Raw genomic sequence first — 19,155 nt, 5'->3', positions numbered from 1 at the left:
GGATATAACTTTAGTAAACAATTGGCTAATATAAATATTACAATTAAATATTAAATTAGTTCTTTCCCTCCCAGACACTAACACAGAGAAACTGGATAGGTGATATGAAAAGTAGAAGTCTAGTTTTTCAGAAACAAAATATTCGATTCTAAAAGGAATGTATTACACATTATATTAGAAATATTGATCATCCCAATGAACAACATCATCACGCTACCTTGCTAAATATTCAAAAATGGTTGTGATGAAGTCATGTTTTTGTTTCAAACTCATTAAAAGTCCAGCTTAAAACACTAAATCCCAGAGAAGCAAAGGCCCTTGTGCAAGAAGCCAAGACAGTGTCCCTGCAGAATAACTAGGAACAACAGTGTAGAGTGAAAGATCGAGGCAAAAGTCCCTGAGCTGGTACAGCACATCAGTAAAGAGTGGAGGACTCCACTGGCCCCGATAAATGGTTCTCTTGATATAAGTGGCCATAGAAGGCCTCAAGGCAGGGAAACAGATGCTGGGACAAGGCTGACAGATCCCAGGCCTGCAGCCCATGGCTTAATTCAATGCCTAAGTACGTGGCAGGTCAAAGGCTGCCAACCAGCCTCTGCTTCTGTCAGGTCTGACTCTCGATGAGTCATTAAATCCAGTTACGTTAAGCAGGGAAAAAGTAGAGAAACAAGGCAGAAGCCAAAATATGTCATTCCACAAGAGTCTGACTTATCTCCTCTGCTTAGATGCAATAGCATCTATGAGGGGATATCTGGAGTCCAAAGAGTTCCTTTAGAAAGCATGTGGGCTCTGCACGATGGCCTGCACGCCTGCACAAGCGTTTGGAATGCTAGTGCCCCACAGCACAGAAGAAAAACTTCTAGCCTGAGGCATGTTAAAGGCAGCCTCTTCAATCATCAGACTTTCACAGTGGCTTCAGTTAAACACCTGTTTGAGGACCAGTGATATGACTAGCAATGTTTATTTAAAGATAGTAAAAGCAGATTTATATTATTAAACTCTATGTTTCCGTAATATATAACATATAATTTTATAATGGCAAACAAGGTAGTCTAAGAGATGTCATACCTTCTGAGTCATATATAAATGAAAACTTTTGCTTGTTTTCATTTTTAATGTTAAAATGGTATTGATGTAAAAAATTATATAAATATTAATCCATATATAAAGTAGAAACTGTTTAAGAAAACACTGTTCATTTGTTTCATTTTTATTTATTTTTTATTTTTTTATGCACTTATTTATTAAGGGTTTTGTGATAAGAGTGAAATATACATATATGAATGCATATGTATATATAATGTTACAATGCTCAACAACAGTAAATGGTCAATAAAAAATTTTATAGTCATCATTGTTATTATTAATATGTTGGACTATTCCATTTTTTTTTTAGTGTTCTCCTCAAAATAATTTACAGATATGACACACATATAGTTTTTTTTTAAAGAAAGAAAGAGAAAGAGAAAGGGGGAGAGAGAACAGGAGTCTTGCTCTATTGCCCAGGCTGGAATGCAATCTAAAAATAGGTATTAAAAACCTCTTTCATGCTGATAATTGTGATTAACAGCGGAGACAGGAAGGAATAAGGGAAGAAAATAACAAACAAACAGCCAACCAATATTTCATTTAAGTCTGTGAAATGCTATGCAAATGCTGAAGAGTGATTTACTTCCAATTATGTGGTCACTTTCAAAATAGGTGTAATGTGATGCTGAGAAAAATGTATGTTCTGTGGACCTGGGGTGAAGAATTCTATAAATACTCACTGAGTTTACTTGTTCCAGGTCTGAGTTCAAATCATAGATGTCCCTGTTAATTTTCTATCTCATTGATCCGTCGAATATTAACGATGTGGTGTCAAAGTCTCCCGCTATTATTGTGTGGGAGTCCAAGTCTCTTTATAAGTCATTAAGAAGTTGTCTTATGTATCTGGGTGTTCCTATATTGGGTGCATATATATTTATGATCATTGACTCCTGTTGTTGCATTGATCCTTTTACCATTATGTAATGTCCTTCTTTGTTTCTTTTAGTCTTTGTTACTATTAAAGTCTATTTTGTCAGAGACGAAAGTTATAACTCTTTTTTTTTTTTGCTCTCCATTTGATTGGTAAGTCTTCCACCAACCCTTTGTTTTAAGTCTTAGTGGGTCCTTGCTTATGAGATGGATCTGGATACAGCGTACCAATAGGTTTTGACTTTTTATTCAATTTGCCTGTCTGTGTCTTTGATTGGAGCATTTAATCCTTTTAAATTTAGGATTAATATTGATATTTGTGAGTTTAATATTGTTGTTTAATGCTAGCTGGCTATTTTTCCCATTAGTTGATATAGATTCTTCATTATGGAGATACTCTTTACCTTTTGGTAAGTTTTTGGGATGACTGATACTGGTTGCTCCTTTCTGTGTACAGTGCTTCTTTCAGAAGGTCTTGTAAAGCAGGCCTGGTGGTGATGAAATCTCTGAGTGCTTGCTTGTTCGTGAAAAATTTTCTGTTTCCTTCATTTATGAAGCTTAGTTTGGCTGGATATGAGATTCTGGGTTGAAAATTCTTTTCTTTGAGGATATTGAATATTGACCCCCACTCTCTTCTAGTTTGTAAGGTTTCTGCTGAGAGATCTGCTGTGAGTCTGATAGGCTTCCCTTTATGGGTAACCTGACCTTTCTCTCTAACTGCCCTTAGAATTTTCTCCTTTATTTCAACTCTGGTGAATCTAACAATTATGTGTCTTGGGGTTGCTCTACTTGAGGAATATCTTTGTGGTGTTCTCTGTATTACCTGGAGTTGAGTATTGTCCTGCCTTAATAGGTTAGGAAAGTTTTCCTGAATAATATCCTGAAGAATATTTTCCAGCTTGGATTCATCCTCTTCATGACATTCAGGTATACCTATCAAACATAAATTAGGTCTTTTCACATAGTCCCATATTTCTTGGAGAGTTTGCTCATTCCTTTTTACTCTTTCTTCTCTAATCTTGTCTTCTCATTTCATTAAGTTGGTCTTCGACCTCTGATATCCTTTCTTCTGCTTGATCAATTCGACTGTTAAAACCTGTGCATACTTCGTAGAGTTTTCTTATTGTATTTTTCAGTTCCATTAATTCACTTATATTCCTCTCTAAATTGTCTATTCTCGTTAGGATTTCATCAAACCTTTTTTCAAGGCTCTTAGTTTCTTTACATTGGGCTAGAACATGTTCTTTTAACTCACAAAAGTTTCTTAATATCCACCTTCTGAAGCCTAATTCTGTTAATGGAACACACTCGTTCTCCGTCAGGTCTTGTTCCCTTGTTGATGAGGAACTGTGATCCCCTGTAGAGGGAGAGGCATTCTGATTTTGGATATTCTCAGCCTTTTTACGCTGGTTTCTTCCCATCATTGTAAATTTATCCACTTGTTGTCTTCGTAATGACTGACTTTCAAATTAGGTCTCTGAGTGGACGTCCAACTTGTTGATCCCCAGCATCGGAATCTGAGCAACCCACTGCGCTGGCTAAAATAGCGGCATTAAGATTAATGGTGCTTTTCTGCCCGGGAATCTCCGGTCTGGCTTCCTTCTTGAGTCCCTTTTTCAATCAGCTGAATAGGCGACTCTGCCTTCCTGGAGCTCCAAATGTCGACCAAAAGGGGACCCAGTCCCATTTACTCTGCACTGGGAACTGCCGTGCTGGCCACGAGAGTCTCGCTGGCGACCCATGGGGCTCCTCTGCTGGGAATCTCTTGGTCCGTGAGCAACAAAAATTCGTCTGAAAGTGTGGCGTCCTCTTGTTCTCTGCGCTTTCACTGGGAGCTACAATCCTGAGCTGTTAGTAATCGGCCATCTTGGATCTCTCTCCATTTGTTTCATTTTTAAATGAAATACTGTTCACTTCTTAACTCTCATGGCTTCAATGTGAAACATTTTTCAAGGTTGAATTAAACTGATATTTCCAACATTATAAATGGAACATCTACTATATATTAAACCATTTTTGTATTGACTATCTCATTTATAGTGAAAAATTCAAGTCAAAGCTGTTTTTAATAGTCCTTAAAAGTCTTAATAAAAAGATCATATTTAAAGTGAAAATGATAATACTATTTAATTATGTCAAATGCTAAATAAAGTGTATTTTTATGAGATTTTATAAAATTTACAGCATACCAAACTAATTTGGAGGGTAATGTTTTAAAATTTGAACTCCCAAATTAGTTTCAAGAAGACTCATAATATACTCTATTGTTATATGAGATAATATATAATAATTTAAGACACTAGACTACTGTAACCCCAGCACTTTGGGAGGCCAAGGCAGGTGGATCATGAGGTCCGGAGACTGAGACCATCCTGGCCAACATGGTGAAACCTCGTCTCTACTAAAAATACAAAAAAATTAGCTGGGTGTGGTGGCGCACGCCTGTATTCCCAGCTACTCAGGAGGCTGAGGCAGGAGAATTGCTTGAACCCAGGAGGTGGAGATTGCAGTGAGCCAAGATAGTGCCACTGCACTACAGTCTTGGTGACAGTGCGAGACTCCATCTCAAAAAAATAAAAAATAAAAAAAGATACTAGACTATACTATAATTTGGCATTGTCATAAAGCATCATCTACTGGCAAGGTGAAATACTGTAACCAAATTCTATTAGACATTAGACATCCCAAACTATAAGAAAAGTTGCAATTGGATTCAACAAAAGTTGCCTATGGATTCAGAAAGGCTGACTAGTGAAGCACTATTGCTGAAATGGAGGAAGGGCTACATTGAGCTAGCAACTTATTAACATTCTGCAAAGATCACTCAAAGGCATGAGTTATGGTTTCTGTACTCCATTACCATCACATAGCAGTTTCTGATGCTTGATGACCTGTCACTGTCTCCTATCACTCCCAGGAGAACAAACTCAGAGCTCTAATTGATTCTATATTCTGGTGAGTTGTATAATTATTTCATTATATACTACAATGTAATAATAATAGAAATAAAGTGCACAATAAATGTAATTTATTTGTATCATCCCAAAACCACCTCCCCCAAGCCCCTGTCCATGGAGAATTTGTCTTCCAGGAAAGCAGTCCCTAGCACCAAGAAGGTTGGGAACCATTGCTCTATTTGATAAAATAGTTTAAATTTCAAACTCTAAGATTTAAATGGGTCAGAGAAATAAAACATAGAATTATAAAAGAGGATATTTAGAAGACATCTGTTCTAGTAGACTTCATTTTTTTTTATCTCTTCAGAAGATGAACTGCTTTTGTCACAAGGGTTCTGCTTCAGAAGCCATAAGGGTGATGGGGAGGGAGGAAAAAAGACCTATAAAAGGGTCCCTTAGATGGGTATTCCAGGCAAAATATCTTTTAAAAGCAGTCTCAGTGCTCCTTATTTTTTAATTAGTTTATTTATTGTACTTTAGGTTCTGGGGTACACGTGCAGATCATGCAGAATTGTTGCATAGGTACACATATGGCAATGTGGTTTGCTGCCTCCATCCCCCCCCATCACCTACATCTGGCCTTTCTCTGCATGTTATCCCTCCCTGACCTCCCCAACCCCCACTGTCCCTTCCTTGGCACCATCCAACAGACCCCAGTGTGTGATGCTCCCCTCCCTGTGTCCCTGTGTTCTCATTGCTCAACACCCACCTATGAGTGAGAACACACGGTATTTGATTTTCTGTTCTTGTGTCAGTTTTTCACAGCACTGTAACAAAGAAGATTAGCATAGCCTCTGCACAAGGACATACAAATTCATAAAGCATTCCATACCTCTAAACAATCTAATAAGGCATTCCGATACATCAATAACAGACGAACAGTCAAATCATGAGTGAACTCCCATTCACAATTGCTACAAAGAGAATTAAATAGCTAGGAATACAACTAACAAGGAATGTGAAGGACCTCTTCAAGGAGAACTACAAACCACTGCTCAAGGAAATCAGGGAGGACACAAACAGATGGAAAAACACTCCACACTCATGGTTAGAAAGAATCAATATCATGAAAATGGCCACACTGCCCAAAGAAATTTATAGATTCAATGCTATCCCCATCAAGCTACCAATGACTTTTTTCACAGAATTGGAAAAAACTACCTTAAATTTCACATGGAACCAAAAAAAACCCTGCATAGCCAAGACAATTCTAAGTAAAAAAAGCAAAGCTGGAGGCATCCTGCTACCTGATTTCAAACTATACTACAAGACTACAGTAATCAAAACAGCATGATACTGGTACCAAAACAGAGATACAGACCAATGGAACAGAGCAAAGGCCTCAGAAATAATGTCACACATCTCTACAATCATCTGATCTTTGACAAACCTGACAAAAACGAGCAATGGGGAAAGGATTCCCTTTTTAATAAAGGGTGTTGGGAAAACTGGCTAACCATATGCAGAAAGCTGAAACTGGATCCCTTCCTGACACCTTATACAAAACTTAACTCCAGTTGGATTCATCATTTAACCATAAGACCTAACACCATAAAAATCCTAGAAGAAAACCTGGGCAATACCATTCAGGACATAGGCATGAGCAAGGACTTCATGACTAAAATGCCAAAAGCAATGGCAACAAAAGCCAAAATAGACAAATGAGATCTAATTAAACTTAAGAGTTTCTGCACAGTAAAAGAAACTACCATCACAGTGAACCAGCAACCAACAGAATGGGAGAAAAATTTTGTGATCTACCCATCTGACAAAGGGCTAATATCCAGAATTTACAAAGAACTTAAACAAATTTACAAGAAAAAAAACAAACAACCCCATCAAAAAGTAGGCAAAGGATATGAACAGACACTTCTCAAAAGAAGACATTTATGCAGCCCACAAACATAAGAAAAAAAGCCGCTCCTCACAAGTCATTAGAGAAATGCAAATCAAAACCACATTGAGATACCATCTGATGCCAGTTAGAACGGCGATTATTAAAAAATCAAGAAACAACAAATGCTGGAAAGGATGTGGAGAAATAGAAACACTCTTACACTGTTGGTAGGAGTGTAAATTAGTTCAACCATTGTGAAAGACAGTGTGACAATTCCTCAAGGATCTAGGACCAGAAATACCACTTGACTCAGCAATCCCATTATTGGGTTTATACCCAAAGGATTATAACTCATTCTATTATAAAGACACATGCATATGTATGTTTACTGTGGCGATATGCATATAGGAAAGACTTGGAACCAACCCAAATGCCCATCAATGATAGGCTGGATAAAGAAAATGTGGCACATATACACCATGAAATACTATGCAGACATAAAAAAGGATGAGTTCATGTCCTTTGCAAGGACATGGATAATGCTGGAAACCATCATTCTCAGCAAACTGACACAAGAACAGAAAACCAAACACTGCATGTTCTCACTCATAAGTGGGTATTGAATAATGAGAACACATGGACACAGGGAGGGGAACATCACACAATGGGGCCTGTCGGGAGGTGAGGGACTAGGGGAGGGATAGCAGGAGGTGGGGGATTGGGGCGGGATAGCTTTAGGAGAAATACCTAATGTAGATGACGGGGTGATAGATGCAGCAAACCACTGTGGCATGTGTATACCTATGTAACAAACCTGCACGTTCACACATGTACCCCAGAACTTAAAGTATAATTTTTAAAAAGATTGCTACTTGGAAACTGAAAAAAAAAAAAAGTAGTTTTATGGCACACAGAGAACAAACAAGAGAATACTGATCAATTCAGTGTCCCATTTTATAAATGGGAAAAGAAAGGTCTAATGTTACATGGAAGGTTAGTGATGGAAGAAGAAACCCACTACCCTGATTCCTGGCCTGGTGCTTGTCCTGTTATTTCTCTTTAAGGATCAAAATCGCTAAACATACAAGATATAACCTCAGACATATCAATACAACAATTAAGCTACCTTACACATTATAAGTTAAATCCACAGCACATGGTGGGATCTGGATTAAAAATCATACAAATTTTAAGCCCTGTCAAATTACTTTGTAATACATCCATATATAAACAGAGATAAAATTCATTTTAGAAACCATAACAAAAGTAAAATTTTATTTTCACTAATACCATCTCTTCCCTTTTGTAAATACTAAAATAACCCATGCTTGTAGCTATGCTAAAAGAAACAGTATGTGAAATTAAGAATGATCATTTACATCTTTGTTATATAAATATAATATAAATATATTGGACCTTGTCATGACCAGAACAAAAATTAAAACTCCATTTTAATTATATTTTATTGTAAATTCTATTAACTAGTTGCTAATGTTGTTAGAGTTAATAATTGCTATTTATTTTTCAGATTATCTTTTCACATCAAAATAACTTGGTAGCTTTTATACTTAATGTAAAATATATTAAAATCATTAAAGACAGATATTAAACTGTGATGAAAGTTAATCTTTATCTTACTGACCTTTCTATGTTCCTGTAGGCTTGATGCTGAAGAACACTTTTTATTGCACACTGAACATATAAGCTTTTTCTTAGGATCTCCTAGAAAATAAATAAAATAACTTCATGATTTAAATGAGACTATTAAGAGGAGCAACAAATAGTATTTCGAGGTGAAATGCAAGTTCATCTTCATAAGTTAGAATTCTAAACTATTCAGTGTTGTAGATATATCCATTAAACTTAAAGAGTAAGTTGTATTTTAAATCTTATTTTTAATTAGAGAAAAGACATACAAATTTACTTAACGTGTATATAGGGGAGCCTTCAGAATAAAGACCCAAACTCCCAAGAGAATGCGGAAGCTCATGTTCCTTTTCATAATTTTTTATTATTATGAGTACATAGCAGGTGCCTATATTTATAGGGTACATGTGATGTTTTGATATAGGCAGGCAATGTATAATAACCACATCAGGGTATCTATCACCTCAAGCATCTATTATTTTTTTGTGTCAGGAACATTCCAATTCTATTCTTTTAGTTATTTTTAAACATGTAATAATTTATTGTTGACTATAGTCACCCTGTTATGCTATCAAATAATAGATTGTATTCATTCTAACTATATTTTTACACCTATAACTATCCCCATTTTATTCACCCTCCCCTTGCTACCCTTCCCAGCCTCCGGAAACCATCATTCTATTCTCTATCTTCATGAGTTTAATAGTTTTAATTTTAGTTTCCATATATAAGTGAGCACATGTGAAATCTGTGTGTCTGTGCCTGGCTTACTTCACTTAAGAAAATTACCTTTACCCATTCTCTCATTGATGGACACTTAGGTTGATTCCAAATCTTGGCTATCGTGAATAGTGCTGTAATAAACATGGGAATGCAGATATCTCTTCAATATACTGATTTCCTTTCATTGGGGTATATACCTAGCAGAGGAATTGCTGGATCATATGGTAGTTCCATCTTCAGTTTTGTGAGTAACACCATACCACTGTCCACAGAGGCCGCACTAATTTACATTCCTACCAACAATGTACAAGCATTCCCCTTTCTCCACATCCTCCCCAGCATTCGTTATTGCCTGTCTTTTGGATAAAAGCCATTTTAAATAGGGTGAGATGCTATCTCACTGTAGTTTTGATTTGCATTTTTTCTGATGATTAATTTCTTTGAACATTTTTTCATATACCTGTTGGCTATTTGTATGTCTTCTTTTGAAAAATGTCTATTTAGATTTTTTGTCCATTTTTTAATTAGATTATTTGATTTTTTTTCCTGTTGAGTTGTTTGAGCACCTTACATATTCTGGTTATTAATCACTTGTCAGATGGGTAGTTTGCAAATATTTTCTCTCATTCTGTGTAAAAGCTTTCTTTTTAAATTTGAGAAATCTTCATAGCTTCATATACCACTTTGTACATATATAAAACAGGCCATTCACTTTTCCATGTACTAATATGGTATAGTTTTAAAACAGAAATGCATATATCCATAAGGAATTCAAATCAAAATTAAAATTAACCAAATGTGTTTGTAAAAGAAAAAACTAAATTTATTAATTCATAAATTGTGCTACTTTCTTTCATATTTCAACAGAATCTTTCATTTAATCAGCTGGGTTTTTAAGATAGAATTTATAGGCTATTCTTTCCAGCCTTGGAGACTTATACAATCTCTAAGTATATGTTTATCAAATTAATTTTAAGAAATAAAGTACAATAAAACAATATGTTGGCAATCATACTATTACACAAATAAAGCCCAATTCTGTCTTCTTATGTAGTGATTATGTTTACAGTAGTTCATTTCATATTTCAAATTTCACAGTTATAGAAATGAAGAGGCAAACATTATTAAACGTGATATAATAAGAATATCAAATGCACCACAATGAATAACCATAAAATGTGTTTTCAACTTTTAATTGGCTGATTTCAAATATACAAAAAGTAAGCATATAATATAATGAATCACCATGTGTCTATCACCTGGCCCCAACAATAGCTCACCATGGCCATTCCTGCCCCAACCTCAACCCCAACCACACCCCCATTTCTCTATATTTTGAAGCAAATCTAAAACAAGTACAACCATCATTACAAAATGATTTCATTTTATTATAGGACTGCATTTATGAAAGAGAAATACACTGTGAAATGGCAAATATGAATTTTTGTCTTATTATTCAAGATATTTATTACATTTAATGCACTGTTTTTAGCAGACTAAATATGATAGCTGAGAAAATGCTTCTTAGTGACTGAAAAGTAACATGGCTACTAAAGGAGAAAATTCTCCCAGGCAAAATGATTATCTGAGAGCATATATTTGGTCATCAATTTCCTAAACATATCATACAAGAGGCACCATTCAGAAAGAATATTCCCTCTTTTCCGGCTCCCACTAGTTGGTTGGTCCATCTTCCACCCTTACCTCACTGCCCTGTTCTAGCCCTTGTAGCAGCTGTTCCTTGCTACTAGGCCCTATTCCTTCCCACTGGGTAGGTCAGAGGAGGAGAGAGGAGATAAAGAATTAGATTTCTCCACCCACCCCTCTCACTTTTCCCCTGCACTCCTGCCATGGCTCCACCTGCAGGTATCAAACCCCCATCCCCACTCTTCAATTTTCTTTCTCCTTTCATGGCTGCTCCTCTTGTTCACTGTAGAAGAATCCCAGTTCCTCTGAGAAGACACACAGCAAACACATATGCCTATTCATCTGAGAATGTAGATAAATGTTATCTCCCATAAATGCAAAGTCTCTTTGTCTGCAACCATAGAATCTAAGCAAAAGAGAAAGATGGGAAGTGATTGAGGAGCTTGGCCCCTTCACTCTCTATTTTCTCTTAGGTAACTATGAGGACCCTCACCGCTCTACCAGTTCCCCTAGGCTCACGGATAACAGAACCGGAAAAGCCATACCTAGATGTTATACTGTCTTAACTTTCCTATTTAGGTAAATCTGATATTTGACTTTCAGATTTAACTTTCAAAAACATTAAGGAACACAGTATTTACACCCAGTAAGCCATGTGAGGGAATGAATACAACTGTACTGAACAGACAATCACTTAAGTATTCAAGTTTCAACACATTGTGGGCTAAGTACGCTTCTAGGAGCTGGTCTGAGAACCTACCTACCACATGCTACAGTTTCTATGGAAAAATGTGATTCATATTAAAAAATTCAGCTTCTCTCTAATCACCATCCTCAATTCATATTACCTTAACAAAAAAACATTTGCCATCAAAGATCTCTTTCTTTGAGTGCCTTTGCCTTTCTATAATAAAGGATTTTACAACCATGTGTACGAAAGCTTCTTTGCTTTGCTATCTCCAGTAGGGAATACTCTTTCCTCAAATGCCTGTGTAGCACATGGAGGAAAGGAGAGAAGCAAGAGACGTACTATGAATGAGAGAATGACATCCTGTACCAACCCCAGCAAAACATATGACATAGTAACCTTTAGCTAAAATACAGCAAGATTTCACATTTTATATGGTTCACAAATAAATATATATATATATAACAAGATTTCCTTTTATGAATTATTTCCTAAAAAAATCACCATAAATTTCCAGAATCAGTAATATTACAATATGCAAGGCCAACTACAAGAAGCCTTAAAGAAACTGTGCTTATAGCACAGCCTGAAGACCACATGCACAGTAATAAGAATGCAAGTTTCCAGATTTTCGTATGCATCTGGTTTTTTACTTAGTTCAGCAAACTTAAACTTTAGAACTGACATGAAAGTTCTGTTACAATATATTGCAGACATAGATGAAGAAAATTAAGAATAGCATTTTAACTAGAACAGCATTGGAAATCAAAAAACAATGAAGGCAAGTCTATCAAAAAGTTATTCTTGCCTTTTGCAATCATAGGGAATGTCCCAGTATACTGAATTCAGAAAAATGCCATCTTCCCTAAATCAGCCACATATTCTTCAAAAGGAAAGAAAGAAACCAGAACACTGTAAAAGCCTAGTGATGGGCACCAAGCTGGAGGTGCATTTCACAAGGCTCTACTTCCATCACACAGAGCTTTCACCGTAGGTCACACTTAATATGCAGCCCAACCAATGATGCAAAGTCACAGCTAGCAGTTGTGCTCATGGAAGCCTCTGTAACTGTATTATTATTAAAGTTAATACTTTTTGGACAAGGAACAAACATAAGACACAGATGCTGGGTGCAGATTATCATCTTCACCTGAATGTGAGAATAAATAACTGAAGGGAGAAAAGAAATCTACTTTCCCCTACATCCAGAGACACATATCCACCCACTTCCCAGAAGTCAAGAGCAAAAGTAAACACACGAGCAAAGAATATGCACAGAAGAATATGCAGGGTTTCATAACTCTCAACCTCCTTTAAGAGGGAAATCTACAGAGATAAAAAACAAGAAGTAAAAAGTTAACTGGGACAATACAACCATCTATTCAACCCACTACAATAGATTTAATTCCTAAGCCAAAATATATTTACTGTCAGTGTACCATGTGCTAAGCAGATAAACCTAAGTGAGAGTCAAATTTTATATCTGTTTTATTGTTTAGCTAGCTATTAGATGGAATTTGAATAATATTTGTTTAATCCAAAGACATTCAATTCCAATGTCAAAATGTATTGGTAGTTTTCTCTAATTTAGGAGAACTGTAAGCATTTTCAAAAGTTGGATTTTACTGTAAAAATAGTAAGGCAGAAGGACATCACTTAATAATGATAAATTTTAACAATTTATAAAAGAAATGTCAAATGCCAAAACATTTAAAATTTTACTTAGAAATATTAATTCTTAATGCACCTGACCACCCAAACATAACTAGACTCTAACTAAGGCTTACAGCCATGATTAGTTCAGAAACGGGAAAAAGAACAAATGCTGCTAAATTCAACTTGAGAAAGAAATAGTGTTCAGTGAAAGAAAAAAATCCTCTGCCAGCGCTCCACATCTGTGTGAAACACAATGGAAAAGCCAGCTCTCTCCTCAAGAGTGAGAATTAAAAACAGATCGCTGCAGCCTGGGGAAAGGAAGTCCCTTTGGAAACGACCCTCCAATGACTCCTCACCAGTGTGGACATTTTCCTGGTGTCTTTTCAGGGCATCCTTGCTCTTCAGCCTCTTTCCACAGCTGTCAGCCTTGCACACAAACCTGGCATCCCCCCGGCAAGTCTCCTGGTGCTGCTCAAAACTACAAGACAACCAGCAAATGGAACAGGGAAAAGAAATGGTGAAGACATACCTACAAAACTCAAACATCACAGCAAGATTTTCTAATACATGCTCCCTAGCAGAGTTTCGGGGCCATTCCATGCATTACCTATGCAGGTAAGAAAAAAAGCATTTAAATTATGTGGGCATGTGAAACTGGGTTACTAAGAAGCATAAAAGTGTGCATGCAAAAAATGACCCACAATTATATAACAGCCATCTCATAACAGAAACAAAACCTCGATGCTGAACTGAAGGAAGAATTGCAAACAGAGCACTGAAAACTTCGTGAAGACTCCTTCAGACTGCTTTTCACTGTGCACTGAAGAATACTAAAGGGAAATAGGAAAAAGAGAAAAAAAACAAAAACTGGAACACTAAGACAAAAATGAAACTACGCTAACTCTGAATAAAGTCATGTTTATGATCCCTTTTTTCATTCTGTCTTTTGCCTTTTTAAATTTTTAGGAGTACCTTATTTAACTGTAAGCTTTGCTCAGCAGGGTGTCTTTTGTATAAATTTATACTACTAAATGCAATAAAAGCTAAATAGAATGCAACTTAATGTCCATTTATTTAAAAGCATATCACCCTTGCTGGTTTTTTAGAACATAGAATAGAATTTATAGAATTTTTTAGAACATATAATAGAATTTATAAATATGTAATATCCTGCTACTATAATAGTTTTGATGCTCTGAACATTTATTAGGTTTTAAACACAATTTTTCATCTCAATTTTTATGAGCACAAGTTGATGCATATAATAATTATACAGTCTTAATATGAAATGTAGCATATTTCAGAATTTTACTTCAATGAAACACAAAAATGTAACATTAAAGCTTATATTAAAGAGGTCTTGCTCGTATGTAATCTGACATTCTGTTAAAATGAGAAGCTAAGGTTGGAGGAAGAAAGTAAATAGCAGGATGGGAGCACATAAGAGAAGAAAGACATATGTGATGAGATGGGACAATCTCTTTATATTACTTTGATACTGGAAGTAACTGGCTTCAACAAAATGATAGTCTACAGTTGCATCCAATATGTAAATATGCTTTTAAATTACTTAAATTCAATTATCTGATTAAAATTAAAAACTTTAATGAGTAAAACTTTACAAATGCATGTGCATTTCTCACTTTTAATAATTTCTGATCCTATAAAATATTTAAATAAAGATAATTTTATGTTGTTAATATAAATTGTTAAAGTAATGAAATGTACAGAGCTATGTGTGGGATCATTTAATTCATCATATTGTTATATCCGGTACCTATGCATCTTTAAATTATTCCTCCAAAGTTGCTCTCAAATAAACAGTGTTTCCCAAAATGTCCAGGAATTCTTTATATTTTGAACTCTCTCCATTTCCCAAACTTTTCTTTAACAGATTCCAGAAGGAATTATCAAATGTAGACAACTAAAACCCTCTTACCTCAAAGGACTAATTGAATTAGGCATATCTGAATTTTAGATTAAACCAGTAAACTTGATACATAATGGCAAATTATTAAAGGGACAAAAACTAATTACCATGAACAGTGTATCCATGTTAAAATCCATTATTTGAATATTTCAAAAATCAACATACTACACTAAGAAAAGATGAATTAATGGCAATATCAATGTAAAATGCTTAATCACTCACATACACACAAACATGCGCCCCCCCCCCCCCCACCACACACACAGAGGTTAAAAACTATGAGTTAAGCCAAATGGAATAAACTGCGTTAGCTTATAATTTTAAAGATATTCTTTAATATACGCACTGTCTTTGCAAAGCCTGCTTAACTGGGAATTTCTTCCCACAGCTCTTGCACTTAAATTCTTTCTCCTCTGTGGGTTTCTGGTGCAATGTCTGAAGATGCTCAGCAAGAATATCCTCACTGGTAAAACTCGATTCACACTGAGGACAAGCATAGTCCTCTTTACACCCAAGGCCATCTGCATATTTACAAGGACACATAGTCATGAGACAAAAATTCAGAGCCAAGAAATACTCATTTTTCCTCTCATTTTAAAACTGAAATTAACTGTGCTTATGATACCATATGAGTGAATTCTTATCACTATAAATATTAATCTTATTAGCCACAAAAAATAGTAGCAAATGTAACTAGAAATACATTATTTTCAAAATCACTTGTGTTTCACCAAATTAATACACAATCAAATTCATTATTTAATTCACCCTATAAATGTTAACTTTTCAGATCAAAGGGTTATTACAAATGTTAAATTACAAAAGTTATTCCTGAAATTGGTCATTTTTAAAAAGTTCACTTTTACCTTAACAAGGAGAAAAATCAAACTGAGGCAAACTATATTGAATTACCAAGGGGAATCTCACATACATGTGAAAAAAGACCAAGGTCATAAAAACAGTGCTGATTACAGCTAGTATAGTGAATTAGGTCACACTGTCCCATACAGACTGGTGCATGTCTGACCAAATTTCTCAGTGTGCTTTGTAAGTTACACATTTTTTTTCTGATTATGAAATAAAATTAAATTTAGAAAATGTGGAAAATAAAAAACACCAATAATCCCAACATTAAGAGACAACTGTCATAATATTACTGGCTAGCCTGACTTGCCTTTAGTGCATACATATTTTATGCACAGTCTAAGAAGAGGTAAATTTAGGATCATACTTTATATACAATTTTATATTTTTTCCCATTTAACAGCTTCTTAAGTCAAATGTTGGTGTTTTTTAAAACTTAAAGTACCACAATTCATTTAACGAAACTCTTCATTATTAGACATTTGGGTGGATTTCATTGTTTCTTTGGGTGAGTTTGTTTTTATTTTGTTTCTTTGCTTTTCTAAACAAGACCAAGAATTCTAAAATAAAAATAGTCACAGTACAAGTGCTTGGTTCAGATGTTTAAAAAAAAATTGTTTAAGTTTCTGTTGCTTCTTTATACAAAGATAATGAAAACTGGTATTTTAATAACTAAAGTAGAAAGCAGAGCAGTAATAGATAAGTAGACAACTTCTTTTTAAATTAAAATAATGGACAAAATAACTCGCCCTGGGGGGGTGACAGAGAAAAAAATAAAATACAAAAACAAAACAAAACAAAACACAGAATAATACAGAAATAATTTCCATCACCCTAAATTTGATATTCCAAACAGCATAATGCATATAACTCGGTCCTTATCTTCCCCTTAAATAACTCAACTAATGGTGACAGAATGTTGACACTTTCTCAGCTAAGAACATGCAGTTAGAATAGAAAATCTATAGGAAAAGCATTACTACCACTTTGACTAACGAAACCAGTATCACTTCTCAAGTGGCTTTGCTACTCGAAATGGAAAAGTACTGTATAGTATCAGCCTGCTATGGTCTGAATGTTGATGAATCCCCAAAATTCATAAGTTAAAACTTAAAGCCCAGTGGGAATTGTATTAAGAGGTGGGGCCTTTAGGAGGTGATTAGGTTGTGATCACCTGCCCTCATGGATGGGCCTAATGCCCTTGTAAAAGACGCCCAAGAGAGCTTGTTTGCCCCTTCTGTCACATGAGGACACAGCTAGAAGGTACCATCTAATTAGAAATGGGCCCTCACCTGACGCCAAATCTGCTGGCACCTTGATAGACTTTCTAGGTTCCAGAAATGTGAGCAATAAATTTACGTTGCTTACCAAGTATCTAGACTAAAGTATTTTGTTATAACAGCCTGAAAGTATTAAGACAAGGCCTGTTACAAAATGGGGATATCTATAGCATCATGCACGTATCCCTTAAACTTCCCTTAGGAGTAAAACACAACATAATAGCAACAAGGCCAATAATAACTGATCATTCCCAGGAAGTTAACAAGCAAGTGGCTGCAATATTGACTGAGGAAGGTCTAACCTATGGTCATCAAAAGTTTTTGGTAACCAAACTAGGGCAGCTTAGCAATCCCCCAGGCTTCTGTGATCAGAACAGAAGGAGATGCCAAGAAGCTGCAGGTTCCCAAAAGATCCCAAACCAGAGGAACCAATCCCCTTCGGATCCAGCAGGCTCTCTTGTGTACCTGACCTCCACACTCACCTTTTCCCATGTGCAAATGAGTAAGTAAAGTCTCAGAAAGTCAACAACTTGCCCAATATTACAAGACTGATTAGTGGCAGAGCTAGGGCAAGACTACAAAAAATCCTCACTACTTGTTACTCCAGTGTGCCAGTGAGAGCGGTGAGAGCCAGGAGCTGCCCCGGCAGTGCACCCCTGCCTGTGGCCTAGGCAGTCCTTTGGGCACATCCATCACTCACCCCCAACATACTTTTCCTGCTCTAAGAAAGATGAGCTCACCACAGGATACCCTCTGAGAGTAATTTTGACAAAAACTAACTTTATTTGAGAATGCCATATTACAAGGCAACTATAATTCAACCACAGTTTAAACTACATTTTTTCTACTTTTATTCTCCCAGATCACCAATTAAAGATGCAATACCTTTTCCGCCTGCTGTTAATTGTCTTCTAGAATTTTCAATTTCCCCTTCTGTGATGACTGTCATAATTTGCTGTTCTTCCTCATCGGCCTCCATGTCACTATCCAGGTAGCCAATCAGAAGTTCCGTGTCTGTGTCTATATCTTCAACTGCCAAATAGAAAATGTTTTCTCCTTCCTGAAACAAATTTTTTTTCAAATGCTGAACCATTGATTTGTTTCTGATAGTAACTAAGAAATAATTTTAAGATAAATTAATGGAATACTATGTGTCCATGAAAAGTTATTACTTTTTAAAAAATATATCTAGTTGATCTAGATATATTTTTTATCTATATAAAAAATATATCTAGTGTGCTGAAAAAGGTAGGTGACAATATTCAGTTACCTGGCAAATAAAATACAAATACATGTGACAAAAAGATAGTGGCATTTACACATGTCAAACGAAATATGGATAATTATGTCAAATTTTTAAGTGAATTTTGCATCACTAATTGGCCTTATGCAAATAATACTTTGTGGTGGCCTAAAAATGTAGTTGACAAGCAATAGTGTCATTTACACACCCAGAGAGCAATGAGATATCATTGAATTTCATTATTACTAACACTAACACAAAACTGAAAGAAAAAAAGCCTTTCAAGTTCTAACACAAGCCAGAGGAAGTGCAAATAAGTTCGTTCCCTGAAAGAATGTACTAAAACCTGGTCCAGAAATAGAAAAAATACTAGACATCTGGGAAGTTCAAAGTGTTGACTGAGCCATCATGTGTACCTCACCTCGTTGGTCTCCCTAAATCCCACCAAAATGACAGACTCAAGAAGAAGAAAAAAAAACAAGGTCCACCATCAACATATCAAGATATTTTAGAAAGTCCTGGAAAACAGAAATCAGACATAGTCAAAATAATAGATAACGAATGCAGAAGAAACCTCGACCAATAACAGACACAGAAGAGGAATGCTACAAAGAGCTTTCTTTCCAAGGAAACCCCAGAGAAACTTCCCACTTGGAATCAGCTGGTATAAAAGCCATGCTGGGCCTTGGGCCAATCACCAGGGAAGCCAGAACTGAAGCTGTAA

The 19,155-nt window shown here is 35.7% G+C and overlaps 1 protein-coding gene across 7 annotated transcripts in view; it reads right to left on the bottom strand.

Moving 5' to 3' along the window:
• The window catches only part of PRDM5 (PR/SET domain 5), a 221,256-nt gene that overhangs the window by 101,954 nt on the left and 100,147 nt on the right, over positions 1–19,155 (bottom strand). For 4 of the 7 annotated variants that reach the window (XM_012473048.3, XM_012473046.2, XM_064383912.1 and 1 more), the window contains exons 4-8: positions 18,074–18,248; positions 15,391–15,565; positions 13,852–13,944; positions 13,471–13,592; positions 8,396–8,475 (exon numbers count right to left, since the gene is read on the bottom strand). In XM_012473048.3, coding sequence (XP_012328471.2) covers positions 8,396–8,475; positions 13,471–13,592; positions 13,852–13,944; positions 15,391–15,565; positions 18,074–18,248 — 645 coding nt within the window. The remainder of the gene's footprint in view (positions 1–8,395; positions 8,476–13,470; positions 13,593–13,851; positions 13,945–15,390; positions 15,566–18,073; positions 18,249–19,155) is intronic. The other 3 variants (XM_012473047.2, XM_064383914.1, XM_012473050.2) reach the window with 1 other exon arrangement.

The sequence above is a fragment of the Aotus nancymaae genome, unplaced genomic scaffold (genome assembly GCF_030222135.1).
Source record: "Aotus nancymaae isolate 86718 unplaced genomic scaffold, 86718_ANA_hifiasm-v0.15.2.pri h1tg000033l, whole genome shotgun sequence".
NCBI lineage: Eukaryota > Metazoa > Chordata > Mammalia > Primates > Aotidae > Aotus > Aotus nancymaae.
Note: the sequence above shows the minus strand (reverse complement) of the source record. Positions and strands in the feature narration are given on the sequence as shown.